The 26,571-nt window shown below is 48.5% G+C and overlaps 1 protein-coding gene across 25 annotated transcripts in view; it reads left to right on the forward strand.

Moving 5' to 3' along the window:
• Positions 1-26,571, forward strand: part of LOC126981936 (F-actin-monooxygenase MICAL3-like) — a 105,042-nt gene that overhangs the window by 27,182 nt on the left and 51,289 nt on the right. For 20 of the 25 annotated variants that reach the window (XM_050833620.1, XM_050833622.1, XM_050833627.1 and 17 more), the window contains exons 6-21: positions 391-504; positions 2,105-2,298; positions 3,016-3,180; positions 4,252-4,509; positions 5,181-5,352; positions 5,851-6,036; positions 6,449-6,546; positions 7,997-8,134; positions 8,445-8,567; positions 9,002-9,198; positions 10,570-10,693; positions 11,585-11,854; positions 13,404-13,538; positions 13,671-13,820; positions 15,023-15,247; positions 15,748-15,907. In XM_050833620.1, the coding sequence (XP_050689577.1) occupies positions 391-504; positions 2,105-2,298; positions 3,016-3,180; positions 4,252-4,509; positions 5,181-5,352; positions 5,851-6,036; positions 6,449-6,546; positions 7,997-8,134; positions 8,445-8,567; positions 9,002-9,198; positions 10,570-10,693; positions 11,585-11,854; positions 13,404-13,538; positions 13,671-13,820; positions 15,023-15,247; positions 15,748-15,907 (2,709 nt within the window). The remainder of the gene's footprint in view (positions 1-390; positions 505-2,104; positions 2,299-3,015; positions 3,181-4,251; positions 4,510-5,180; positions 5,353-5,850; positions 6,037-6,448; positions 6,547-7,996; positions 8,135-8,444; positions 8,568-9,001; positions 9,199-10,569; positions 10,694-11,584; positions 11,855-13,403; positions 13,539-13,670; positions 13,821-15,022; positions 15,248-15,747; positions 15,908-26,571) is intronic. The other 5 variants (XM_050833638.1, XM_050833639.1, XM_050833641.1 and 2 more) reach the window with 5 other exon arrangements.

Here is a 26,571-nt window from a genome sequence, read left to right on the forward strand (position 1 = left end):
GGGGGAGGGAGGGGTAGTGAGTGAGTGAGTGAGAGGGATTCTGAGAGTGGAAGGTGGAATTGAATGAGTTTTGGGAAGGTTTCAGGGAGTGAGAGATGAGGGAAGGAAAAGGATGGGATTGAATGGAGTTTTGAAAGGGTTTGAGTGGATGAAGGAGTGGAAGAGAAGTGGTGTTTTTGAGGTATTCAGAGGTAGGGACAGTGAAGGGAGTGGGAGAGTGGAGTTTTATTTATTTTATTTTTCATTAATCCTTCTTCAGGTATTCAAACTCTTAACCTCGGAGTTCAATAAAACTTAAACACTTAAGCTGGTTTTTATTAGCTTTTTATGACCATTTTATTTATTTATCTATATATTTTTATCTTTAACGTCATCCTTTCCCTCCTGCAGGTATCCGTCAGCTGCAGTGCATCCTCCTGAAGGTGGCGCTGCTCCTGGGGGTGGAGGTGTTCGAGGGCGTGTCCTTCGAGGAGCTGGTGGAGCCCCCGGCCAACCAGGAGGAGAGTGAGTACTGGCAGGGGGAGGAGGAGGAGAAGGAGGAGGAGGAGAAGAGTAATGTAGAAATATAGAAAGAGTAAAAACAGGAATATAGTGAAAGAAAGAATAATAAATACAATAGGAAGGCAAGGAATAAAACAGGAATACAATAGGATTAATGAAAGTTACAGTAAGGAGAAGGAAAACAGTGAAAGGAAGGCCAAATATAGAATAGGGCTTGAGAAGGAAGAGGAGGAGGAGGAGAGTAAACTTGGAATACAGTAGGAATGAGAAAATAGTTGGGAAAATCATGAAGGAAAACAGTGAAAGGAAGGCCAAAAATAGAATAGGGCTTGAGAAGGAGGAGGAGGAGGAGTAGAGTAAACTAGGAATACAGTAGGAATGAGAAAATAGTCAGGAAAATCATGAAGGAAAACAGTGAAAGGAAGGCCAAATATAGAATAGGGCTTGAGAAGGAAGAGGAGGAGGAGGAGGAGAGTAAACTTGGAATGCAGTAGGAATGAGAAAATAGTCAGGAAAATCATGAAGGAAAACAGTGAAAGGAAGGCCAAATATAGAATAGGGCTTGAGAAGGAGGAGGAGGAGGAGGAGAGTAAACTTGGAATGCAGTAGGAATGAGAAAATATTCGGGAAAATCATGAAGGAAAACAGTGAAAGGAAGGTCAAATATAGAATAGGGCTTGAGAAGGAGGAGGAAGAGGAGGAGAGTAAACTTGGAATGCAGTAGGAATGAGAAAATAGTCAGGAAAATCATGAAGGAAAACAGTGAAAGGAAGGCCAAAAATAGAATAGGGCTTGAGAAGGAGGAGGAGGAGGAGGAGGAGGAGAGTAAACTTGGAATGCAGTAGGAATGAGAAAATATTCGGGAAAATCATGAAGGAAAACAGTGAAAGGAAGGTCAAATATAGAATAGGGCTTGAGAAGGAGGAGGAAGAGGAGGAGAGTAAACTTGGAATGCAGTAGGAATGAGAAAATAGTCAGGAAAATCATGAAGGAAAACAGTGAAAGGAAGGCCAAATATAGAATAGGGCTTGAGAAGGAGGAGGAGGAGGAGGAGAGTAAACTTGGAATACAGTAGGAATGAGAAAATAGTCAGGAAAATCATGAAGGAAAGCAGTGAAAGGAAGGCCAAATATAGAATAGGGCTTGAGAAGGAAGAGGAGGAGGAGGAGAGTAAACTTGGAATGCAGTAGGAATGAGAAAATATTCGGGAAAATCATGAAGGAAAACAGTGAAAGGAAGGCCAAATATAGAATAGGGCTTGAGAAGGAAGAGGAGGAGAAGGAGAGTAAACTTGGAATACAGTAGGAATGAGAAAATAGTCGGGAAAATCATGAAGGAAAACAGTGAAAGGAAGGCCAAAAATAGAATAGGGCTTGAGAAGGAAGAGGAGGAGGAGGAGAGTAAACTTGGAATACAGTAGGAATAAGAAAATAGTTGGGAAAATCATGAAGGAAAACTGGAAATACAAGAGGAAACTAGAAATAGAATATAAAGCAGGAGGGATAAAAACAAGATTACAGTAAGTTAAAGAAAAGTTGAAAAAAGAAAAGAAAAACACTCCCCACAACTACCCACTGTACCATCACCCCCGTCCCCCCCACAGAGATAGGGTGGAGGGCGCGTCTGTCCCCCGCCGACCACCCCGCCAACCAGTATGAGTTTGACACCCTCTTCGGGGCGGACGGGAAACGCAACACGCTACCAGGCTTCAAGCGCAAGGAGTTCCGCGGCAAGCTGGCCATCGCCATCACCGCTAACTTCATCAACAAGCGCTCCGAGGCAGAGGCCAGAGTGCAGGTGAGTGTGGGGGGAGAGAGGGGAGGGGGAGAGGAAAGGAGAGGAGTTTAGAGGGAGGAGGCATTGAGTGGGAGGGAAGAGGGTTGGTAAAGTAAGGTAAGGGAATGGTAGAGTTTGTTTTGGGGTTTGAGAGGAAGGGAGGAAAGGAAAGGAGAGGAGAGGAGAGGGAGGAGGCATGGAGTGAGAGGGGAGAGGGATGGTAAAGTAAGGTAAAGGAATGGTAGAGTTTGTTTTGGGGGTTTGGGGTTTTAGAGGAGAGAAGAGGAATGAAGAAGGGAGGAAAGGAAGGGAGAGGAGAAATGAGGAAAGAACAGGAGAGGAAGGGTAAAGAGGAGAGTAAAGGAGAAGAGAGAACAGAGGTGAGGAAAGAAGAGAACAGGAAAAATGTGAAAGGAGAGAAGAAAAGAGGAGAGAAAAGGAGAGTAAAGGAGAAGAGAGAACAGAGGAGAGAAAAGAAGAGGAAAAATGAGAAAGGAGAGGAGAAAAGAGGAAAGGAAAAGAGGAGAGCAAAGGAGAAAAGAGAACAGAGGAGAGAAGAGAAAAAGAAAAAGGAGAAAAGAGGAAAGGAAAAGAGAAAAGAGAACAGAGGTGAGGAGAGAAGAGAACAGGAAAAACGAGAAATAAGAAAAGGAGAAAAAAAAAAAAAGAGAGAGAGAGAGAGAGAGAGAGAGTCCTACTTAATTAACCACCCCTTCCCTCGGCCTTTCCCCCCTGCAGGAGATCAGTGGCGTGGCTTTCATCTTCAACCAAAAGTTCTTCAAGGAGCTGTACGCGGCGACGGGCATTGACCTGGAAAACATTGTCTACTACAAGGACGAGACGCACTACTTTGTCATGACAGCGAAGAAGCAATCACTCATCGACAAGGGAGTCATTTTGCGGGTGAGAGCTTGTCACCTCCATACATCATAACAGGCTTGGGTTAACTCTAGTGTGATGTTTTTAACCGGTAGAGGATTTTGCTAAGTTCAGGATAATGGGTTTTGTAGATTTGTAGATTTGTAACCATTGTAATATTTGATGAAGTTATGGGTGAGAGCTTGTCACCTCCATACACCATAACAGGCTTGGGTTAACTCTACTGTGATGTTTTTAACCGGTAGAGGATTTTGCTAAGTTCAGGATAATGGTTTTTGTAGATTTGTAACCATTGTAATATTTGATGAAGTTATGGGTGAGAACTTGTTACCTCCATACATCATAACAGGCTTGGGTTAACTCTAGTGTGATGTTTTTAACCAGTAGAGGATTTTGCTAAGCTCAGGATAATGTTTTTTTTTGTAGATTTGTTGATTTGTAACCATTGTAATATTTGATGAAGTTATGGGTGAGAGCTTGTCACCTCCATACATCATAACAGGCTTGGGTTAACTCTAGTGTGATGTTTTTAACCAGTAGAGGATTTTGCTAAGTTCAGGATAATGTTTTTTGTTGTAGATTTGTAACCATTGTAATATTTGATGAAGTTATGGGTGAGAGCTTGTTACCTCCATACACCATAACAGGCTTGGGTTAACTCTAGTGTGATGTTTTTAACCAGTAGAGGATTTTGCTAAGTTCAGGATAATGTTTTTTTTTTTTTTTTTTTTTTTTTTTTGTAGATTCGGATATCCATAACCATTATAATATTTGATGAAGCTTTGGTCGATGTTTTTTTGTTACCATTTGAACATTTGATTAAGTATGTGATATTTTTTTAGTCATTAGTCATTTTTCAGTCATCATTTATCTCCTACTTTTCCACAATCAATCATCTCTTTAACAAGCCTTTTTAACTACAAATTACTTCATTGCTTCACATCTTAACATTACACAATCACTGTTTTCCTTGCATCAGATCAGTGTAGCATCATTTTATTTTGTTTATTTATTTATCTATTTTATTTCATTTACTTTCATCAGCACACCACCTCCTGTTTCCCCCATCCATCACCTTCTTTTTCCCTCCCCCAGGACTTGGCAGACACCCAGGAGCTGCTTCACTCGTCGAACGTGGACCGTGCGGCGTTGCTGGACTACGCGCGCGAGGCCGCCGACTTCTCCACCAACTACCAGCTGCCGCACCTGGACTTCGCCGTCAACCACTACGGCAAGCCTGACGTGGCCATGTTTGACTTCACCTCCATGTTCGCCGCGGAGAACGCCTGTAAGATGTGGGAGCGCAATGGCCACAAGCTGCTGACCGGCCTGGTGGGGGACACACTGCTGGAGGTGAGGGGGGTCAGGGGGTGAGACAAAGAATGAGGGATTCTGGAGAGAGCAGTGAGGGAGGGAGCAATGTATTACAGGGTTTTTAATCTTTTGTTTCACCTTGAAGCTCTTCCTTAAGTGTAAAAAAGTGATATGTCAGTGCACCCACTGTGTGTGCTGTGCACCAAAACATGTCACACCTTCCCTCAGCGTGTGATAAACCATTCATCAGTATACTTATAGTTTATTTCTGTAAGGGAGTCTGAATATCTGTGTGGAGGGCATGGTTTGAGGTTTATGCCTCCCTTGTGTTCTTGTAGGGCAAGGAAGCAAGACCTAACAGTTGGTTAAATACTCATTTGTAACAAATATAAACTTTTTTTTTGTTTATTGATGAAATATTTGGGTTAGCAAACTTAACAAAAATTAAGTAATAATGTAACAAGTTAATTAGTCCAATAATTTTTTTCAAAGCTAACTTTAAAGTTAAATCATTATCAAAAAGTAAACTTTGTCAATTAATGATTAACAGGTTAATGACTTGGTGCTCAGCTTTCCTTTTATTATTTATCCCTGCAGCCCTTCTGGCCTTTGGTTAGCCTTTATTGCTCTCTCAAGCTTAGTAATTCTTTGCCGTAAAATATAAATCATGAGCTCAGTCCTTCATCCTCCCGTCCCCTTCCCCCCCACAGCCCTTCTGGCCCACGGGATCCGGGTGTGCTCGAGGCTTCCTGGGCTGCTTCGACGCGGCGTGGATGATGCGCTCCATGGCCTCCGGGAAGATGTCGCCGCTGGAGGTCCTGGCGGAGAGGGAGAGTGTGTACAGACTCCTGGCCCAGACCACGCCGGAGAACTTAAGCAAAGGTCGGTAATGGGGTTGGATTGTGTTTACTGTCTTTCGTCTTTGTATCTCTTCATGCCTGTCTTTGCATTTCATTTCTTTCTTGTTCTTAATTCCTTGTGCCCTTTCATCATGCCTGTCTGTGTTTCATTTCTCTCTTGTTTTTGTCTATGTGCCTTCCCCTCATATGTCTATCACCTAAACCACTTCTCTCTTCTTTCTTTACTTTGCTCCATTGTAATTTACCCCCTGATCTCAGAGTCACCCATCTTCTTCCCCCTTTCTTTATCTCTTCTCTCTACCTTTCCTCTTTATCTCAATATCATTTCTCTTCATCTCGGCTATATCCATCTTCTCTTAGCCTCACTTCTCACACGATCTCCCTCTCCATCTCTCCCCTCTCACATCACCTCCTCTCCCAGCTTCACCCCTCTCACCTCAGCCTCACCCCTCTCACAGCACCTCTCCCCATCACATCATCTCTTTCTCACCCCTTTCATTCCCTTCTCTCCTCCCCCCAGACCACCTGTCCTACATGCTGGACCCATCGTCGAGGTACCCCACCATCAACCTCCGCGTGGTGCTGCCCTTCCAGGTGCGCACCCTCTTCGACACGGACAACCCCGCACACCTGGAGGAGCTGACCAACCCACACCTGGCCAACGCACAGCCTGCCGACGACCTGCCCAAGAAGAGGAAGAGGAGAGGTGAGGGGGGAGGGGAAGGGAAGAGAGAATGAGGGAGGGAAAAGGAAGGGTTTAGTTATTTTTTTTTTTCTTTTTTGGGTGTGTGTGGATCTATAAGGTTTGCCATTTTTTGCTGTGTGTGTGTGTGTGTGTGTGTGTGTGTGTGTGTGTGTGTGTGTGTGTGTGTGTGTGTGTGTATGTGTTATTTCATCTCATTCTATCTGGAGTAATCAATCTTTTTCTTCTCTCCTTACGCTAATGACTGGGCAGCAACAGGTAACATAACATAACATAGCCGAGCACACCTGAACAGCCTTAGTGCCCTTAGTGTGAATATAAGTTTTAAAGTCCATAGATATCAACAGACCATTATATAAGAAAACAACTAACTAAACCATTTCCTCTCTTCCCGTCTCTCCCCTCCTGCCCTCAGACTCCTTCATCCACCCCGACACCCTGCTGGTCTGGTGCAAGAAGCAGGTGGCTCTCTACGACTCCGTGCGGGTGGAGAACATGGCAGCGTCCTTCAAGGTGGGTGTGGAGGAGGCTCAGGAGAGGTTTAGATTGCTTTGATAGAGGATTAGATTGTTTTTAATAGGCAGAAAAGAGTTATGTAGTGGCTTTTTCTTGATGAGGCAAAGATGAGTGTTAATTTATTTTTGATGAGGCAAAGATGATGAGCTTGTTTTTTTTATTTTTTGTTGCTGGTTTGTTAATTCCGGGTGTTTGTTAGTGTTGGTTATGGATATGTGTTTTTCAGTATTTTTATTTATTTTATTTATTTTTATTTTTTTGTTTTTATTTTTTTACAACAAAGGAGGCAGCTCAAGGGCACACAAAAAAAACAATAATTAAAAAAAGCCCGCTAACGAAATTATACACCATGTCAAAAGGCAATAATTTGTCAAAAAGCAATAATTTAAGTGATCTCTGCTCCTAAAGAAAAGAATCAGGAGGTCAGATTCGGAAGGATGGCTTGCTTTGTTACATATTCTTTTTATGTTCGGGTATTTTTCGTTTAGATTTTGGAGTGGAAATGTTGTTACTTTCCAGTCTTTAAGGAGTTATTTATTTCTTTATCCATTTATTAGCTAACTCATCAAGCAATCACGTTTTAATTTCATTCCTTTCCTACTTTTCCTTTTTTTTGTGTGTGTATTTTTCTCTGGATTATTTTTCCTTGTTCCTGCTTTACCCTTTAACTTCCTCCTTTACTGAAAAAATACTACTACTACTACTACTACTACTACTACTTCTACTACTTCTACTACTACAATTGCATACTTATGTTTTTATTTCCTTATTTACTATTACCCCTCTTCGTTCTCTTCCTCCTCCTACTTCTGTTCCTACTACTACCACTACTACTATTACTACTACTACTACTACTTCTACTACTACAATTGCATACTTATGTTTTTATTTCCTCATTTACTATTACCCCTCTTCGTTCTCTTCCTCCTCCTACTTATGTTCCTACTACTACCACTACTATTACTACTACTACTACTACTACTACTACTACTACTACTACTACTACAATTGCATACTTATGTTTTTATTTCCTTATTTACTATTACCCCTCTTCGTTCTCTTCCTCCTCCTACTTCTGTTCCTACTACAACCACTACTATTACTACTACTACTACTACTACTACTACTACTACTACTACTACAATTGCATACTTATGTTTTTATTTCCTTATTTACTATTACTCCTCTTCGTTCTCTTCCTCCTCCTACTTCTGTTCCTACTACTACCACTACTACTATTACTACTACTACTACTACTACTACTACTACTACTACTACTACTTCTACTACTACAATTGCATACTTATGTTTTTATTTCCTTATTTACTATTACCCCTCTTCGTTCTCTTCCTCCTCCTACTTATGTTCCTACTACTACCACTACTACTATAACTACTACTACTACTACTACTACCACCCCACTCATCCGTCACCCCCTCCCCCCCAGGACGGCCGTGTGCTGTGTGCCATCATCCACCGCTACCGGCCGGACCTCATGGATTTTGACTCCCTGAGGCCCGAGGACATTGCTCAAAACAACCAACTCGCTTACGACATCCTGGAGCGCGACTTTGGCATCCCCCCGGTGAGTGTACCCTGGGGTGCTGAGGGAGGGGGGAAGAAACCTTAGGAGAGGGATTGGATTGTGTTTTTTTTTTACATATATGATTTCTTTTTTGTTATTTGTATTGTTATCCCACTAATGAGTTTATCTTTTCCTTGTTGGTTGACTGATAATTTATGCTCTGCTTGTTACCTCTACTAATATTTGCCTCATATCTTATTTCATGTGTGTTGTTATTCATTATTTATGCTTCAAACTTTTTTTTTTGTAAAGTCATATAATATACTTCAACACCTGTGTCGTTGTTAACCTCCCCTCGTTATCCACGCAGGTGATGACGGGGGCGGAGATGGCTGAGTGCGATGTGCCTGACAAGCTTACAATGATCTCCTACCTTTCGCAAATCTATGACGTCTTCCGAGGAGAGATTCCCCACTTCAAGTACCCAAAGATGGTGAGTGGGATGGGAGAGAGAGAGAGGGAGGGAGGAAGAGGGGGGGTGGGGGTTGATAGAGAGAGTGAGAAAGAGAGAGAATATGTATGTGAGAGCAAGAAAAGAGTGCGAGTGTTTGAGAGAGAGAGAGAGAAAAGAGAAAGCGAGAGAGAGAGTTTGAAAGAAAGAGAGGGAGAGAGTGTTTGAAAGAGAGAAAGAGAAGGGGGAAGAAAATAGAGGAAAGTAGAAAGGAGAAAGATAAAGGGAATGTAAAAGAAGGTATGAGAGAGAGAGAGAGAGAGAGAGAGAGAGAGAGAGAGAGAGAGAGAGAGAGAGAGAGAGAAACAAAACAAATCACAACAAAAAAACAAAAAAACGCAACCTCAGTTTTTCATCACACACACACACACACACACACACTCCACTTACTCATCCACCCCTCCACCCACTCACAGGACGTAGGAGAGATGGAAGTGGAGGAAAACGAGCTCCGCGGGGTCACCAGGAGACAACCACACGGCCTCGGTTCCACCTCCACCACCGCCACCCCGCATGTCAACATCCTCAAGAACCTCACCAACAAGACAAGTGTGGCCCAGACAACGCTAGCAGGCAGGAAGAGGCTCACACAGGACAGGTCAGGAGGCAGGAGGTGAGAGGGGTGAGAGGGTGTGAAGGGAGAGAAGGAGGGAAAGGAGAGGACAGGACAGGAGGTGAGAGGGATGAGGAGTGGTGTGAAGGAGAGAAGGACAGGACTGGAGGTGAGAGGGATGAGAGGTGGTGTGAAGGGAGAGAAGGAGAGGGAAAGGAGAGGACAGGACAGGAGGTGAGAGGGGTGAGAGGTGGTGTGAAGGGAGAGAAGGAGAGGGAAAGGAGAGGACAGGACAGGAGGTGAGAGGGGTGAGGAGTGGTGTGAAGGGAGAGAAGGAGGGAAAGGAGAGGACAGGACAGGAGGTGAGAGGGGTGAGAGGGTGTGAAGAGAGAGAGAGAGGGAAAGGAGAGTACAGGACTGGAGGTGAGAGGGGTGAGAGGGTGTGAAGGGAGAGAAGGAGGGAAAGTAGAGTACAGAACAGGGAGAGAGGGTGAGGAGTGTGAAGGGAGAGAAGGAGAGGGAAGGAGAGAAGGACAGGACTGGAGGTGAGAGGGATGAGAGGTGGTGTGAAGGGAGAGAAGGAGGGAAAGGAGAGGACAGGACAGGAGGTGAGAGGGGTGAGAGGGTGTGAAGGGAGAGAAGGAGAGGGAAAGGAGAGGACAGGACAGGAGGTGAGAGGGATGAGGAGTGGTGTGAAGGGAGAGAAGGAGGGAAAGGAGAGGACAGGACAGGAGGTGAGAGGGGTGAGGTGGTGTGAAGGGAGAGAAGGAGAGGGGGAAAGGAGAGGACAGGACAGGAGGTGAGAGGGGTGAGAGGGTGTGAAGGGAGAGAAGGAGAGGGAAAGGAGAGAAAGAGAGGGAAGGATGGAGGTGAGAGAGTGTGGGAGGTCATGTGAAGGGAGAGAGAGAGAGGGAAAGGGGAGGAAAGAGAGGGAAGGACAGGGGAGATTGAGAAGAAGAGGGAGAAGAGAGGAGAAAAGGATGAGGTGGTGCAGAGAGAGAGAGAGAGAGAGAGAGAGAGAGAGAGAGAGAGAGAGAGAGAGAGAGAGAGAGAGAGAGAGAGAGAGAGAGAGAGAGAGAGAGAGAGAGAGAGAGAGAGAGAGAGAGAGAGAGAGAGAGAAAGTGTTTGAGAGCAAGAGATAGAGAAAGGGGAGCAGTAGGGAGACAGAGAAAGTATAACAGAAGGAGACAGACAAAAGGAATGCAGAAGTACCCATATATGTGAGAGAGAGAGAGAGAGAGAGAGAGAGAGAGAGAGAGAGAGAGAGAGATTGACTTTATGAGCAGTAGTTTCAAAGTTTAATTGCTATAGAAGAGAGAGAGAGAGAGATTGACTTTACGAGCGGCAGATTCGAAGTACAATTGTTATAGAAGCTCAAAAAAGGTTCCAACAAGAGATAAACATTCCCTCCCCTCCTCCTCCCCCTACCAGTGACGGGCGGCTGACCTGTCGGGTGATAGAGGAGGGAGGCTCTGCAGGGGCGGCGGCGGACCGGAAGGGTGACACTCTCAAGAAGACCAAGAAGAGGAGGAGCGACAGGGTCATGTCTCCACAGGTACGTCCAGGTCACCGGGTACAACGTCGGGTCACAGGGCTCAATTTCAGGTCACAGGTGGACTTGGGTCTCGTGTGGAAGATCTCAGACTTTTTTGTGGATTTTCTCCCTCGATTTTGTTATTTTTGGGGGGACTTTTTTTTTTCCAGGACTATTTTTTCAGGTCATCCTACTTCTCATTATTGTGGAGTTGATTTTTATGGAGCTCTCTTTGATGACCTTTAATTTCTTGGTCGTTTTCATTCACTGAGAGAAAAGATTAACCCTCGATTTTCATGTTTTTTTCAAGTTCTTTTTTTCCTGGACCTTATTTTTCAGGTCATCATACTTCTCATTATTGTGGAGTTGAATTTTATGGAGCTCTCTTTGATGACCTTTAATTTCTTGGTCGTTTTTGTTCAGTGAGAGAAAATATTAACCCACTCAGCCTCCTTCCCTTTCCTCTTTTCCTTCCATCCACACCCTGTCTCCCTGTCATTCAAACGCTCTCTTTTTTCCCCAACCTTCCTCTCTCTCCTCCCTTACATCCACACACCCTCTCATTCATTCATACATTCAAACTCTCTTTTTTTCCCTTTTCATCCATGCACTTTCTCCCCTTTTCCCTCCTGACCCTTCCTTTCTCTCTCTCCTTTATATCCTCACACCTCCTCAACCTCCTTCCCTACACACACACACACACACACCCTCTCTCTCTCCCTTCTCTCTCAATCTCCTTCCCTATCCACAAACACACACCATCTCTCTCTCCCTTCTCTCTCAACCTCCTTCCCTATCCACAAACACACACCATCTCTCTCTCCCTTCTCTCACAACCTCCTTCCCTATCCACAAACACACACCCTCTCTCTCCCCTCTCCCCCTTCTTCACCCACCCACACACCCACCCAGGAGGAAGAAGAGGCCCTCCAGCGACGCGACGAGATCCAGCTCAACCGCACGGAATATCTACGGAAGCAGCGGGAGCGTCGGGAGCTGGAAAAAGTCCGCTTCATCCGTTCCATGCAAATGCTACAGTGCGGGGGGAACGGCCTCAACCCCATCATCGAGCCGTCCTACAAGCGGGACCAGGACTCAGGGATCACAGAGTACCGCAAGCAGGCCAGCAAGACCATGAAGGAGAAGGCCGATGAGCTGGAGCGAAAGCTGAACCACCGGCCTGTAAGAGAGTGGCCTGCCCTGAACTGACCTGCCTGCCGTGACCTGTACTGACCTAAAATTGCCCTTCTCAGCCCAAATTTTGCCTGGTCTTGGGCTGAGTTAGGCTGGTCTTGTAGCCTACACTGACTGACCTACCTACCTACCGTAAGCCTTCTCAGCCCAAGCCCGACCTGACCTCAGCCCTAGTGTCAGTCCTAATTTTGCCCTGACCTGGTTTTGGGCTGGATTAGGCTTGGTTGGGCTGTTTGGAGGGCTAGGTTTTGGGCTGGTCTGGTCTTTGTAGCCTTCCTTAACCTACCCAGACCCTATCTCAGCCCTGAACCTTCCCTAGCCTAGCCTGCCCTCAGCCTTCTCAGCCCTAATCTTGCCTGGCCTGCCCTATCTTATCCTGGGCTAGATTGGGCTATGTTTGGGCTGTTTTAGGGTTAGGTTGGGCTTGGTTTGGGGCAGGGTTGGGCTGGTTTTGGTGTGGTCTGCCGAGAAAAACTAACATGCGTTGTTTTTTCAAATATTGTCATTTTTTTATTATTATTATTATTATTATTATTATTATTATTATTATTATTTAGTTTGTGTTATTTTGTTGTTGTTGTTGTTGATTTGTTGATTTGTTTGTTTGTTTGTCTTGTTTTTGTTTTGTAGCTGGATTTTTTTTTTTTTTTTTATTTATTTTTTTTTTCTGTAGTGTTGTTGACATTTGCGTTCCTTTACGATATGTGTTTTTTCTTTCCTTTTCTTTATCATCTTTATTTTTTTGTTAATTTTCCCGAGAGTTCTATTTTTTTCCTTCTCTTTTCATCTATTATTGTGTAGATTTTGAACAGGTTTTTGCAGCTCGAAAGCGAAAGTGTGTTGCGACCAATTGACTTGTAAAACTGCAACACCTGTCTCTCATATGTGTTGTAGGAAGGAGGAATAATAATTAACCTGTGTGCTCACCTGTGTACTATTAACAGCGCTGTAGTAGTTCTGTCCTCAGGTGTGTGGCGTGTGTAACAGGTGTATCGTTAACAGGTGTGGCCGGAGAAACACTTACGAGACGATACACTTCTCTGTTGTTAGGTTTTGGTGTTGTTTTGAATTTTTATTAATGTATCAGTTTGTTGTTTTCATTTACTAATCATTTCTTGTATTTCTCTTCATTGAGTTACAAGTATTGCTCCTTAGTTTTTATCAGTGTTTTAATTTGTGTTTTTGTCGCTCATCCCATTTTACGGATTGGCGATGTATTAAAAATTGGTTGTGGCGGATTTTTCACTTCTCAAAGCACAAGAAAATTCATCTGGTCAGGAGCATTTATCTTTTTCTGATAAATTCTCATTCGGGATTCAAACTCGAACTGAGAAATCTCTATTATATCATATATCTTTTTTGTTTATTATAGACAGCATGAACACTTATGTCCACCGTTTAAAAGCATTGATCTTTCTCATCAAGCATTCCAATTTTGCATTACCTTAACGGCAATCTCTTTTATCTCATCTGCTTCACCACGGAGAATGCTCACCACCCCCACAGCCTCCCCTAACCTCCCCTCTCCCACCCGCAGGACCGGAGCCTGGAGGAGGACCCCATCAGGAAGGCCCACGTGGATCAATCCGAGGATTTCAACGACAAGGTGAAGGATCTGGAGGCAAAGTTCAGTGCCAAGACCAACACCAGCTCTGCCGACAGGAAGCCAAAGGTGTGTATTGAGTAAAATATGGAGTTATAGTTACGTAAAGTTAACGGCCCCACACACGACAGATGGTAATTCTCGGTGTAAATCAATAAAGGAAGCCTCGGTTTGTATGATAGCAAGTCTCTCCCTCCTCAGGACCTGCTGCGGGCGATCGGCAAGATTGAGAAGTCCGACTGGAACCTTGCAGCCATCGAGAAGAAGATGCAGGAGAGCAAGTTCGGGATGGAGGTGTCGGCCGGCAAGGAGAAGGTCCCCAAGTGGAACCGCGACAACTATGACGACAAGGTGGGCGGGATGTCTGGTTTAGCGAGAGTTTTGTTTCCTGTGTGAAGTAGCGGGCGGCCGAGGGCATGGTGGGGTTGCCGACTTTTGGGGGTAACTTTTATTTATTTATTTATTTATTATTTTTTAATTATTTACAACAAAGGAGACGGTTCAAGGACAACAAAAAGAGTAGAAAAAAAGCCCGCTACTCATCGCTCTAACAATTTATTTATTTTATTTATTTATTTTATTTTTTTCAACAAAGGAGACGGCTCAAGGGCTATAAAAAAGTATTAAAAAAAAAGCCCGCCGCTCCAACAACAAATTAAGACTTACCGGCACATTCCCTCTTGATCTCTTTACCTATCATTACTTTTGACATTATATATATTTAAGAGAGAACCTTGAGTTTGTAAATAAATTCTGATACCTGTTCAAGCAAGTGTATATATGCCTAGACAAGAAAAGACTATACAACATCTCACTCTGTCAACAAACTTATCATCATAATCTTTTCCTTTAATGTCCGTTTTCACTCTACCTGAGCGGCTGGACGCTTTATGGCTCTCCTCCATTCTACTCTGTCTTCCGCCCGATGTTCATCCAATCCCATCAATGCCAAGTCTTCCTGTATACACCTTCTCCATGCTCTCCTAGGTCTACCAACTGGTCTCCTTCCTTTTACCTCTAATCTCTTCACAACTCCCAGCAGTGTATCCTCCCCTGCTCTCTTTATATGTCCAAACCATCGGAGTCTTTCCCTTCCGAGCACTGTTTCCAGGTCCTCTACTCCCTTCAACAAACTTATCAAAAACTCTAATCAAGAAAGAACAGAAAGAACTAAGGTTACACACTGATCCCAAACATTAACCTGTCCGCTACGATTGGCACGGATTTGGCCTTCACTGGTACCCTGGTAACATACACTCCCAGGTCTTTCTCTGCCTCTGTGGTGGATAGTGGAGTGTTTCCCATGTGGTATTGGTAGCCTAGTAACATACACTCCCAGGTCTTTCTCTGCCTCTGTGGTGGATAGTGGAGTGTTTCCCATGTGGTATTGGTATGCTGGATTTCCCCTCCCAAGGTGCAGGACTTTACATTTTTCTTCATTGAATTATAGCAGCCACTTTTTGCTCCATTCCTGTAGCTTGGTGATGTCTTCTTGTAGGGAATCCACATCCAAGGGGTTAACTAACTTTCCCTCCCTCTCCCTTCCTCCCCAGTTCCACAACATCGAGAGGAGGCTAAGGGAGAACGGTGAGGACGAGGAGACCATCGCCAAGTACCGGGACATTGACTCCTCGCTGAAGAGGCTGGAGATGAAGCTGAGGGAAGGCTCAACGCTGGAGACGGGCCTGAGGGGGAACAACAAGGTCTCCAATCTGGCCTCACAGCTCTCCTCTAAGCTGGAGAAGAAGGAGCCAGAGAAGGTGCTGGTGCCCAAACAGGTGAGAGGGTGAGAATGGGTTGTGAAGAGGTTAGGAAGCAGTTAGGAAGGTGTGAAGGAGTAAAACAGGTGTTGAAGAGGATGTGAAAGGGCTTGAAGAGGTCAGAATCACTATTACTACTACCAGCGATATTAGGTGGGGTTAGATACACGGGAGCTTAAGTTCAAAGGAGCTGCCTTGTACAGTCCTACCGGCCTCTTACAGACTCCAATGTTCTTATGTTCTTATGTTCATTACCACCACCACCGCCACTCCCCTTACTCACTGTGAAGGGGTCAGAAGAAGTGAGAAAGATATGGAAAAGGTTACGAAGGTGATGAGAGGGTTAGAAAGGGTTAAGGAAGGATCAGAACAAGTCAAACAAGTTCCAAGCCATCATCACCCCTGTCATCTTCACTATTACTGTTACTACTACTACTACTACTACTGCCACCATCACCATGCTTTACTTACCTCCCCTCTCCCTCTCTCCCTCTCCCCATCCCCCTCCCCCCCCACAGCAGCCCTCCCGGCCCATGGTTCCGCTGCCGTCCTCTGGGTCCGACCTGTGTCACTTCTGCGGCAACCGTGTGTACTTGGTGGAGCGGCTCAGCGCGGAGGGGAAGTTCTTCCACCGGCAGTGCTTCAAGTGTGACTACTGCGCCGCAAACCTCAGGCTGGGTGAGTGGGGGGTTCGGTAGTTGGTTGGCAGTTGGTTGGCAGTTGGTTGGCAGTTGGTTGGCAGTTGGTTGGCAGTTGGTTGGCAGTTGGTTGGCAGTTGGTTGGCAGTTGGTTGGCAGTTGGTGGTAGTTGGTTGGCAGTTGGTTGGCAGTTGGTTGGCAGTTGGTGGTAGTTGGTTGGCAGTTGGTTGGCAGTTGGTGGCAGTTGGTTGGCAGTTGGGTTGGCAGTTGGTTGGCAGTTGGTTGGCAGTTGGTTGGCAGTTGGTTGGCAGTTGGTTGGCAGTTGGTTGGCAGTTGGTTGGCAGTTGGTTGGCAGTTGGGTTGGCAGTTGGTTGGCAGTTGGTTGGCAGTTGGTTGGCAGTTGGTTGGCAGTTGGGTTGGCAGTTGGTTGGCAGTTGGGTTGGCAGTTGGTTGGCAGTTGGGTTGGCAGTTGATTGGCAGTTGATTGGCAGTTGGTTGGCAGTTGGTTGGCAGTTGGTTGGCAGTTGGGTTGGCAGTTGATTGGCAGTTGGGTTGGCAGTTGGTTGGCAGTTGGTTGGCAGTTGGTTGGCAGTTGGGTTGGCAGTTGGTTGGCAGTTGGTTGGCAGTTGGTTTACAGTTGGTTGGCAGTTGGTTGGCAGTTGGTTGGCAGTTGGTTTACAGTTGGTTGGCAGTTGGTTTACAGTTGGTTGGCAGTTGGTTGGCAGTTGGTTGGCAGTTGGTTGGCAGTTGGTTGGCAGTTGATTGGCAGTTGGTTGGCAGTTGGTTGGCAGTTGGTTGGCAGTTGGTTGGCAGTTGGTTGGCAGTTGGTTGGCAGTTGATTGGCAGTTGGTTGGCAGTTGGGTTGGCAGTTGGTTGGCAGTTGGTTGGCAGTTGGGTTGGCAGTTGGTTGGCAGTTGGTTGGCAGTTGGTTGGCAGTTGGTTGGCAGTTGGTTGGCAGTTGGTTGGCAGTTGCTGGCAGTTGGTTGGCAGTTGGGTTGGCAGTTGGTTGGCAGTTGGTTGGCAGTTGCTTGGCAGTTGGTTGGCAGTTGGGTGGCAGTTGTTTGGCAGTTGGTTGGCAGTTGGTTGGCAGTTGGGTTGGCAGTTGGTTGGCAGTTGGGTTGGCAGTTGGTTGGCAGTTGGGTTGGCAGTTGATTGGCAGTTGGTTGGCAGTTGGTTGGCAGTTGGTTGGCAGTTGGTTGGCAGTTGGTTGGCAGTTGGTTGGCAGTTGCTGGCAGTTGGTTGGCAGTTGGTTGGCAGTTGGCAGTTGGTTGGCAGTTGGGTTGGCAGTTGGTTGGCAGTTGGGTTGGCAGTTGGTTGGCAGTTGCTGGCAGTTGGGTTGGCAGTTGGTTGGCAGTTGGGTTGGCAGTTGGTTGGCAGTTGGTTGGCAGTTGGTTTGGCGGTTGGTTGGCATTTGGTTGGCATGTGGTTGGCAGTTGTTTGGCAGTTGGCAGTTGGGTTGGCAGTTGGTTGGCAGTTGGTTGGCAGTTGCTGGCAGTTGGTTGGCAGTTGGTTGGCAGTTGGTTGCTGGCAGTTGGTTGGCTGTTGATTGGCAGTTGGGTTGGCTGTTGGTTGGCAGTTGGTTGGCAGTTGGGTTGGCAGTTGGTTGGCAGTTGGTTGGCAGTTGGGTTGGCAGTTGATTGGCAGTTGGTTGGCAGTTGGGCTGGCAGTTGGTTGGCAGTTGGTTGGCAGTTGGTTGGCAGTTGGTTGGCAGTTGGTTGGCAGTTGGGTTGGCAGTTGGCGTTGCTGGCAGTTGGTTGGCAGTTGGTTGGCAGTTGCTGGCAGTTGGGTTGGCAGTTGGTTGGCAGTTGGTTGGCAGTTGGTTGGCAGTTGGTTGGCAGTTGGGTTGGCAGTTGGTTGGCAGTTGATTGGCAGTTGGGTTGGCATTTGGTTGGCAGTTGATTTGCAGTTGATTTGCAGTTGGGTTGGCAGTTGGGTTGGCCGTTGGTTGGCAGTTGCTGGCAGTTGGTTGGCAGTTGGTTGGCAGTTGGGTTGGCAGTTGGTTGGCAATTGGTTGGCAGTTGGTTGGCAGTTGGTTTGGCAGTTGGCAGTTGGGCTGGCAGTTGGTTGGCAGTTGGTTGGCAGTTGGGTTGGCAGTTGGTTGGCAGTTGGCAGTTGCTGGCAGTTGGTTGGCAGTTGGTTGGCAGTTGGTTGGCAGTTGGTTGCTGGTTGGCAGTTGGTTGGCAGTTGCTGGCAGTTGGTTGGCAGTTGGTTGGCAGTTGGGTTGGCAGTTGGTTGGCAGTTGGTTGGCAGTTGGTTGGCAGTTGGGTTGGCAGTTGGTTGGCAGTTGGGTTGGCAGTTGGTTGGCAGTTGGTTGGCAGTTGGTTGGCAGTTGGGTTGGCAGTTGATTGGCAGTTGGTTGGCAGTTGGGTTGGCAGTTGGGTTGGCAGTTGATTGGCAGTTGGTTGGCAGTTGGTTGGCAGTTGGTTGGCAGTTGGTTGGCAGTTGGTTGGCAGTTGGGTTGGCAGTTGGTTGGCAGTTGGTTGGCAGTTGGTTGGCAGTTGATTGGCAGTTGGTTGGCAGTTGGTTGGCAGTTGGTTGGCAGTTGGTTGGCAGTTGGTTGGCAGTTGGGTTGGCAGTTGGTTGGCAGTTGGGTTGGCAGTTGGGTTGGCAGTTGGGTTGGCAGTTGGTTGGCAGTTGGTTGGCAGTTGGTTGGCAGTTGGGTTGGCAGTTGGGTTGGCAGTTGGTTGGCAGTTGGTTGGCAGTTGGTTTGCAGTTGGTTGGCCGGTGGGTGGGCCGTGGGTTGGCAGTTGGGTTGGCAGTTGGTTGGCAGTTGGGTTGGCAGTTGGTTGGCAGTTGGGTTGGCAGTTGGTTGGCAGTTGATTGGCAGTTGGGTTGGCAGTTGGTTGGCAGTTGGGTTGGCAGTTGATTGGCAGTTGGGTTGGCAGTTGGTTGGCAGTTGGGTTGGCAGTTGGTTGGCAGTTGATTGGCAGTTGGGTTGGCAGTTGGTTGGCAGTTGGTTGGCAGTTGGTTGGCAGTTGATTGGCAGTTGGGTTGGCAGTTGGTTGGCAGTTGGTTGGCAGTTGGTTGGCAGTTGGGTTGGCAGTTGGTTGGCAGTTGGTTGGCAGTTGGGTTGGCAGTTGGTTGGCAGTTGGTTGGCAGTTGGTTGGCAGTTGGTTGGCAGTTGGGTTGGCAGTTGGTTGGCAGTTGGTTGGCAGTTGGGTTGGCAGTTGATTGGCAGTTGGTTGGCAGTTGGTTGGCAGTTGGGTTGGCAGTTGATTGGCAGTTGGGTTGGCAGTTGGTTGGCAGTTGGGTTGGCAGTTGGTTGGCAGTTGGTTGGCAGTTGGTTGGCAGTTGGGTTGGCAGTTGGTTGGCAGTTGGTTGGCAGTTGGTTGGCAGTTGGTTGGCAGTTGATTGGCAGTTGGGTTGGCAGTTGGTTGGCAGTTGATTGGCAGTTGGTTGGCAGTTGGGTTGGCAGTTGATTGGCAGTTGGGTTGGCAGTTGATTGGCAGTTGGTTGGCAGTTGGGTTGGCAGTTGGTTGGCAGTTGCTTGGCAGTTGGGTTGGCAGTTGGTTGGCAGTTGGTTGGCAGTTGGGTTGGCAGTTGGTTGGCAGTTGGGTTGGCAGTTGGTTGGCAGTTGGTTGGCAGTTGGGTTGGCAGTTGGTTGGCAGTTGGTTGGCAGTTGGGTTGGCAGTTGGTTGGCAGTTGGTTGGCAGTTGGTTGGCAGTTGATTGGCAGTTGGGTTGGCAGTTGGTTGGCAGTTGATTGGCAGTTGGTTGGCAGTTGGTTGGCAGTTGATTGGCAGTTGGGTTGGCAGTTGGTTGGCAGTTGGTTGGCAGTTGGGTTGGCAGTTGGTTGGCAGTTGGTTGGCAGTTGGGTTGGCAGTTGATTGGCAGTTGGGTTGGCAGTTGATTGGCAGTTGGTTGGCAGTTGGTTGGCAGTTGGTTGGCAGTTGGTTGGCAGTTGGGTTGGCAGTTGGGTTGGCAGTTGATTGGCAGTTGGGTTGGCAGTTGGGTTGGCAGTTGGTTGGCAGTTGGTTGGCAGTTGGTTGGCAGTTGGGTTGGCAGTTGGGTTGGCAGTTGGTTGGCAGTTGGTTGGCAGTTGGGTTGGCAGTTGGTTGGCAGTTGGGTTGGCAGTTGATTGGCAGTTGGTTGGCAGTTGGGTTGGCAGTTGGTTGGCAGTTGGTTGGCAGTTGGTTGGCAGTTGGGTTGGCAGTTGGTTGGCAGTTGGTTGGCAGTTGGGTTGGCAGTTGGGTTGGCAGTTGGTTGGCAGTTGGTTGGCAGTTGGGTTGGCAGTTGGTTGGCAGTTGGGTTGGCAGTTGGTTGGCAGTTGGGTTGGCAGTTGGTTGGCAGTTGGTTGGCAGTTGGGTTGGCAGTTGGTTGGCAGTTGGTTGGCAGTTGGGTTGGCAGTTGGTTGGCAGTTGGTTGGCAGTTGGGTTGGCAGTTGGTTGGCAGTTGGTTGGCAGTTGGGTTGGCAGTTGGTTGGCAGTTGGTTGGCAGTTGGGTTGGCAGTTGGGTTGGCAGTTGATTGGCAGTTGGTTGGCAGTTGGTTGGACATTGGGTTGGCAGTTGGTTGGCAGTTGGTTGGCAGTTGGTTGGCAGTTGGGTTGGCAGTTGGTTGGCAGTTGGTTGGCAGTTGGGTTGGCAGTTGGTTGGCAGTTGGTTGGCAGTTGGTTGGCAGTTGGGTTGGCAGTTGGTTGGCAGTTGGGTTGGCAGTTGGTTGGCAGTTGATTGGCAGTTGGGTTGGCAGTTGATTGGCAGTTGGTTGGCAGTTGGGTTGGCAGTTGATTGGCAGTTGGGTTGGCAGTTGGGTTGGCAGTTGGTTGGCAGTTGGTTGGCAGTTGATTGGCAGTTGGGTTGGCAGTTGGTTGGCAGTTGATTGGCAGTTGGGTTGGCAGTTGGGTTGGCAGTTGATTGGCAGTTGGTTGGCAGTTGGGTTGGCAGTTGGTTGGCAGTTGGTTGGCAGTTGGTTGGCAGTTGGTTGGCAGTTGGTTGGCAGTTGGTTGGCAGTTGGTTGGCAGTTGGTTGGCAGTTGGGTTGGCAGTTGGGTTGGCAGTTGGGTTGGCAGTTGGTTGGCAGTTGGGTTGGCAGTTGGTTGGCAGTTGGTTGGCAGTTGGGTTGGCAGTTGATTGGCAGTTGGGTTGGCAGTTGGTTGGCAGTTGATTGGCAGTTGGGTTGGCAGTTGGTTGGCAGTTGGGTTGGCAGTTGGGTTGGCAGTTGGTTGGCAGTTGGTTGGCAGTTGATTGGCAGTTGGTTGGCAGTTGGTTGGCAGTTGATTGGCAGTTGGTTGGCAGTTGGTTGGCAGTTGAGTGGCAGTTGGTTGGCAGTTGGGTTGGCAGTTGGGTTGGCAGTTGGGTTGGCAGTTGGTTGGCAGTTGGGTTGGCAGTTGGTTGGCAGTTGGTTGGCAGTTGGGTTGGCAGTTGGTTGGCAGTTGGGTTGGCAGTTGGGTTGGCAGTTGGTTGGCAGTTGGGTTGGCAGTTGGTTGGCAGTTGGGTTGGCAGTTGGTTGGCAGTTGATTGGCAGTTGGTTGGCAGTTGGGTTGGCAGTTGGTTGGCAGTTGGTTGGCAGTTGGTTGTGGCAGTTGGTTGGCAGTTGGTTGGCAGTTGATTGGCAGTTGATTGGCAGTTGGGTTGGCAGTTGGTTGGCAGTTGGTTGGCAGTTGGTTGGCAGTTGGGTTGGCAGTTGATTGGCAGTTGGGTTGGCAGTTGGTTGGCAGTTGGTTGGCAGTTGGGTTGGCAGTTGGTTGGCAGTTGGTTGGCAGTTGGGTTGGCAGTTGATTGGCAGTTGGGTTGGCAGTTGGTTGGCAGTTGGTTGGCAGTTGGTTGGCAGTTGATTGGCAGTTGGTTGGCAGTTGGGTTGGCAGTTGGTTGGCAGTTGGTTGGCAGTTGGGTTGGCAGTTGATTGGCAGTTGGGTTGGCAGTTGGTTGGCAGTTGGTTGGCAGTTGGGTTGGCAGTTGGTTGGCAGTTGGTTGGCAGTTGGTTGGCAGTTGGGTTGGCAGTTGATTGGCAGTTGGGTTGGCAGTTGATTGGCAGTTGGGTTGGCAGTTGGTTGGCAGTTGGTTGGCAGTTGGTTGGCAGTTGGTTGGCAGTTGGTTGGCAGTTGGGTTGGCAGTTGGTTGGCAGTTGGTTGGCAGTTGGTTGGCAGTTGGTTGGCAGTTGGGTTGGCAGTTGATTGGCAGTTGGTTGGGAGTTGGTTGGCAGTTGGGTTGGCAGTTGGGTTGGCAGTTGATTGGCAGTTGGTTGGCAGTTGGTTGGCAGTTGGGTTGGCAGTTGATTGGCAGTTGGTTGGTAGTTGGTTGGCAGTTGGGTTGGCAGTTGGGTTGGCAGTTGGTTGGCAGTTGGTTGGCAGTTGGTTGGCAGTTGATTGGCAGTTGATTGGCAGTTGGTTGGCAGTTGGTTGGCAGTTGATTGGCAGTTGGTTGGCAGTTGGTTGGCAGTTGATTGGCAGTTGGGTTGGCAGTTGATTGGCAGTTGGTTGGCAGTTGGGTTGGCAGTTGGTTGGCAGTTGGTTGGCAGTTGGGTTGGCAGTTGGTTGGCAGTTGGTTGGCAGTTGGGTTGGCAGTTGGTTGGCAGTTGGGTTGGCAGTTGGTTGGCAGTTGGGTTGGCAGTTGGTTGGCAGTTGGTTGGCAGTTGATTGGCAGTTGGGTTGGCAGTTGGTTGGCAGTTGGTTGGCAGTTGATTGGCAGTTGGGTTGGCAGTTGGTTGGCAGTTGGGTTGGCAGTTGGGTTGGCAGTTGATTGGCAGTTGGGTTGGCAGTTGATTGGCAGTTGGGTTGGCAGTTGGGTTGGCAGTTGGTTGGCAGTTGGTTGGCAGTTGGTTGGCAGTTGGGTTGGCAGTTGGTTGGCAGTTGATTGGCAGTTGGGTTGGCAGTTGGTTGGCAGTTGGTTGGCAGTTGGGTTGGCAGTTGGGTTGGCAGTTGGTTGGCAGTTGGGTTGGCAGTTGGTTGGCAGTTGGTTGGCAGTTGGGTTGGCAGTTGGGTTGGCAGTTGGGTTGGCAGTTGATTGGCAGTTGGTTGGCAGTTGGGTTGGCAGTTGGTTGGCAGTTGGTTGGCAGTTGGTTGGCAGTTGGTTGGCAGTTGGTTGGCAGTTGGGTTGGCAGTTGGTTGGCAGTTGGTTGGCAGTTGGTTGGCAGTTGGGTTGGCAGTTGGTTGGCAGTTGGTTGGCAGTTGGGTTGGCAGTTGGTTGGCAGTTGGGTTGGCAGTTGGTTGGCAGTTGGGTTGGCAGTTGGTTGGCAGTTGGGTTGGCAGTTGGTTGGCAGTTGGGTTGGCAGTTGGGTTGGCAGTTGATTGGCAGTTGGGTTGGCAGTTGGTTGGCAGTTGGTTGGCAGTTGGTTGGCAGTTGGTTGGCAGTTGGGTTGGCAGTTGGTTGGCAGTTGGTTGGCAGTTGGGTTGGCAGTTGATTGGCAGTTGGTTGGCAGTTGGTTGGCAGTTGGTTGGCAGTTGGGTTGGCAGTTGGTTGGCAGTTGGGTTGGCAGTTGGTTGGCAGTTGGGTTGGCAGTTGGTTGGCAGTTGGGTTGGCAGTTGGGTTGGCAGTTGGTTGGCAGTTGGTTGGCAGTTGGGTTGGCAGTTGGTTGGCAGTTGGGTTGGCAGTTGGGTTGGCAGTTGATTGGCAGTTGGGTTGGCAGTTGATTGGCAGTTGGTTGGCAGTTGGGTTGGCAGTTGATTGGCAGTTGGGTTGGCAGTTGGTTGGCAGTTGGTTGGCAGTTGGTTGGCAGTTGATTGGCAGTTGGGTTGGCAGTTGGGTTGGCAGTTGATTGGCAGTTGGGTTGGCAGTTGGTTGGCAGTTGATTGGCAGTTGGTTGGCAGTTGGGTTGGCAGTTGGTTGGCAGTTGGTTGGCAGTTGGGTTGGCAGTTGGGTTGGCAGTTGGTTGGCAGTTGGTTGGCAGTTGGGTTGGCAGTTGGTTGGCAGTTGGTTGGCAGTTGGGTTGGCAGTTGGGTTGGCAGTTGGGTTGGCAGTTGGTTGGCAGTTGGGTTGGCAGTTGGTTGGCAGTTGGTTGGCAGTTGGGTTGGCAGTTGGGTTGGCAGTTGGTTGGCAGTTGATTGGCAGTTGGGTTGGCAGTTGGTTGGCAGTTGATTGGCAGTTGGGTTGGCAGTTGGTTGGCAGTTGGGTTGGCAGTTGGTTGGCAGTTGGTTGGCAGTTGGTTGGCAGTTGATTGGCAGTTGGGTTGGCAGTTGGTTGGCAGTTGGTTGGCAGTTGGGTTGGCAGTTGGTTGGCAGTTGGTTGGCAGTTGGGTTGGCAGTTGGGTTGGCAGTTGGTTGGCAGTTGGGTTGGCAGTTGGTTGGCAGTTGGGTTGGCAGTTGGGTTGGCAGTTGGTTGGCAGTTGGGTTGGCAGTTGGTTGGCAGTTGGTTGGCAGTTGGGTTGGCAGTTGGGTTGGCAGTTGGGTTGGCAGTTGGTTGGCAGTTGGTTGGCAGTTGGGTTGGCAGTTGGTTGGCAGTTGATTGGCAGTTGGGTTGGCAGTTGGTTGGCAGTTGGGTTGGCAGTTGGTTGGCAGTTGGTTGGCTGGCAGTTGGTTGGCAGTTGGCAGTTGGTTGGCAGTTGGGTGGCAGTTGGTTGGCAGTTGGGTTGGCAGTTGGGTTGGCAGTTGATTGGCAGTTGGGTTGGCAGTTGGTTGGCAGTTGGTTGGCAGTTGGTTGGCAGTTGGTTGGCAGTTGGTTGGCAGTTGGGTTGGCAGTTGATTGGCAGTTGGGTTGGCAGTTGGTTGGCAGTTGGTTGGCAGTTGATTGGCAGTTGGGTTGGCAGTTGGTTGGCAGTTGGGTTGGCAGTTGATTGGCAGTTGGGTTGGCAGTTGGTTGGCAGTTGGGTTGGCAGTTGGTTGGCAGTTGGTTGGCAGTTGGTTGGCAGTTGGGTTGGCAGTTGATTGGCAGTTGGGTTGGCAGTTGATTGGCAGTTGGGTTGGCAGTTGGTTGACAGTTGGTTGGCAGTTGGTTGGCAGTTGGTTGGGAATTGGTTGGCAGTTGGGTTGGCAGTTGGTTGGCAGTTGGTTGGCAGTTGGTTGGCAGTTGGGTTGGCAGTTGATTGGCAGTTGGTTGGTAGTTGGTTGGCAGTTGGGTTGGCAGTTGGGTTGGCAGTTGATTGGCAGTTGGTTGGCAGTTGGTTGGCAGTTGGGTTGGCAGTTGATTGGCAGTTGGTTGGCAGTTGGTTGGCAGTTGGTTGGCAGTTGGGTTGGCAGTTGGTTGGCAGTTGGTTGGCAGTTGGGTTGGCAGTTGATTGGCAGTTGGTTGGCAGTTGGTTGGCAGTTGGTTGGCAGTTGGGTTGGCAGTTGGGTTGGCAGTTGGGTTGGCAGTTGGGTTGGCAGTTGGTTGGCAGTTGGTTGGCAGTTGGGTTGGCAGTTGATTGGCAGTTGGTTGGCAGTTGGTTGGCAGTTGGGTTGGCAGTTGATTGGCAGTTGGTTGGTAGTTGGTTGGCAGTTGGGTTGGCAGTTGGGTTGGCAGTTGGTTGGCAGTTGGTTGGCAGTTGGGTTGGCAGTTGATTGGCAGTTGGTTGGCAGTTGGTTGGCAGTTGGTTGGCAGTTGATTGGCAGTTGGTTGGCAGTTGGTTGGCAGTTGGGTTGGCAGTTGGTTGGCAGTTATTTGGCAGTTGGTTGGCAGTTGGGTTGGCAGTTGATTGGCAGTTGGTTGGTAGTTGGTTGGCAGTTGGTTGGCAGTTGGTTGGCAGTTGGGTTGGCAGTTGATTGGCAGTTGGTTGGCAGTTGGTTGGCAGTTGGTTGGCAGTTGATTGGCAGTTGGTTGGGAGTTGGTTGGCAGTTGGTTGGCAGTTGGTTGGCAGTTGGTTGGCAGTTGGTTGGCAGTTGGGTTGGCAGTTGGTTGGCAGTTGGTTGGCAGTTGGGTGGGCCGTGGCTGGGCAGTGGGTTGGCAGTTGGTTGTGGCAGTTGGTTGGCAGTTGGTTGGCAGTTGGTTGGCAGTTGGTTGGCAGTTGGTTGGCAGTTGGTTGGCAGTTGGTTGGCAGTTGGTTGGCAGTTGATTGGCAGTTGGTTGGCAGTTGGTTGGCAGTTGGTTGGCAGTTGGGTTGGCAGTTGATTGGCAGTTGGTTGGCAGTTGGTTGGCAGTTGGTTGGCAGTTGGTTGGCAGTTGGGTTGGCAGTTGATTGGCAGTTGGTTGGCAGTTGGTTGGCAGTTGGTTGGCAGTTGATTGGCAGTTGGTTGGCAGTTGGTTGGCAGTTGGTTGGCAGTTGGTTGGCAGTTGGGTTGGCAGTTGATTGGCAGTTGGGTTGGCAGTTGGTTGGCAGTTGGTTGGCAGTTGGGTTGGCAGTTGGTTGGCAGTTGGGTTGGCAGTTGGGTTGGCAGTTGGTTGGCAGTTGGGTTGGCAGTTGATTGGCAGTTGGGTTGGCAGTTGGTTGGCAGTTGGTTGTCAGTTGGTGGCAGTTGGTTGGCAGTTGGTTGGCAGTTCGTTGGCAGTTGGTTGGCAGCTGGTTGGCAGTTGGTTGGCAGTTGGTTGGCAGTTGGTTGACAGTTGGTTGGCAGTTGGTTGGCAGTTGGTTGGCAGTTGGTTGGCAGTTGGTTGACAGTTGGTTGGCAGTTGGTTGGCAGTTGGTTGACAGTTGGTTGGCAGTTGGTTGTCAATTGGTTGGCAGTTGGTTGGCAGTTGGTTGGCAGTGTCCACTTGTCTTGTTTGTTATATTTACATTATTTTTCATTTGTACATAATTGTGATCAGCTTGTATTTATTTTACTACAAGTTTTTTCATCTTTACTTGTTTGCATTAAATCTGTAATCATTTATTTATTTATTTTTCTTTCTTTTTATGCACATACTTTGATTTGCAAATGTAT

Source organism: Eriocheir sinensis, chromosome 49 (assembly GCF_024679095.1).
Source record: "Eriocheir sinensis breed Jianghai 21 chromosome 49, ASM2467909v1, whole genome shotgun sequence".
In the NCBI taxonomy this organism is placed as follows: domain Eukaryota; kingdom Metazoa; phylum Arthropoda; class Malacostraca; order Decapoda; family Varunidae; genus Eriocheir; species Eriocheir sinensis.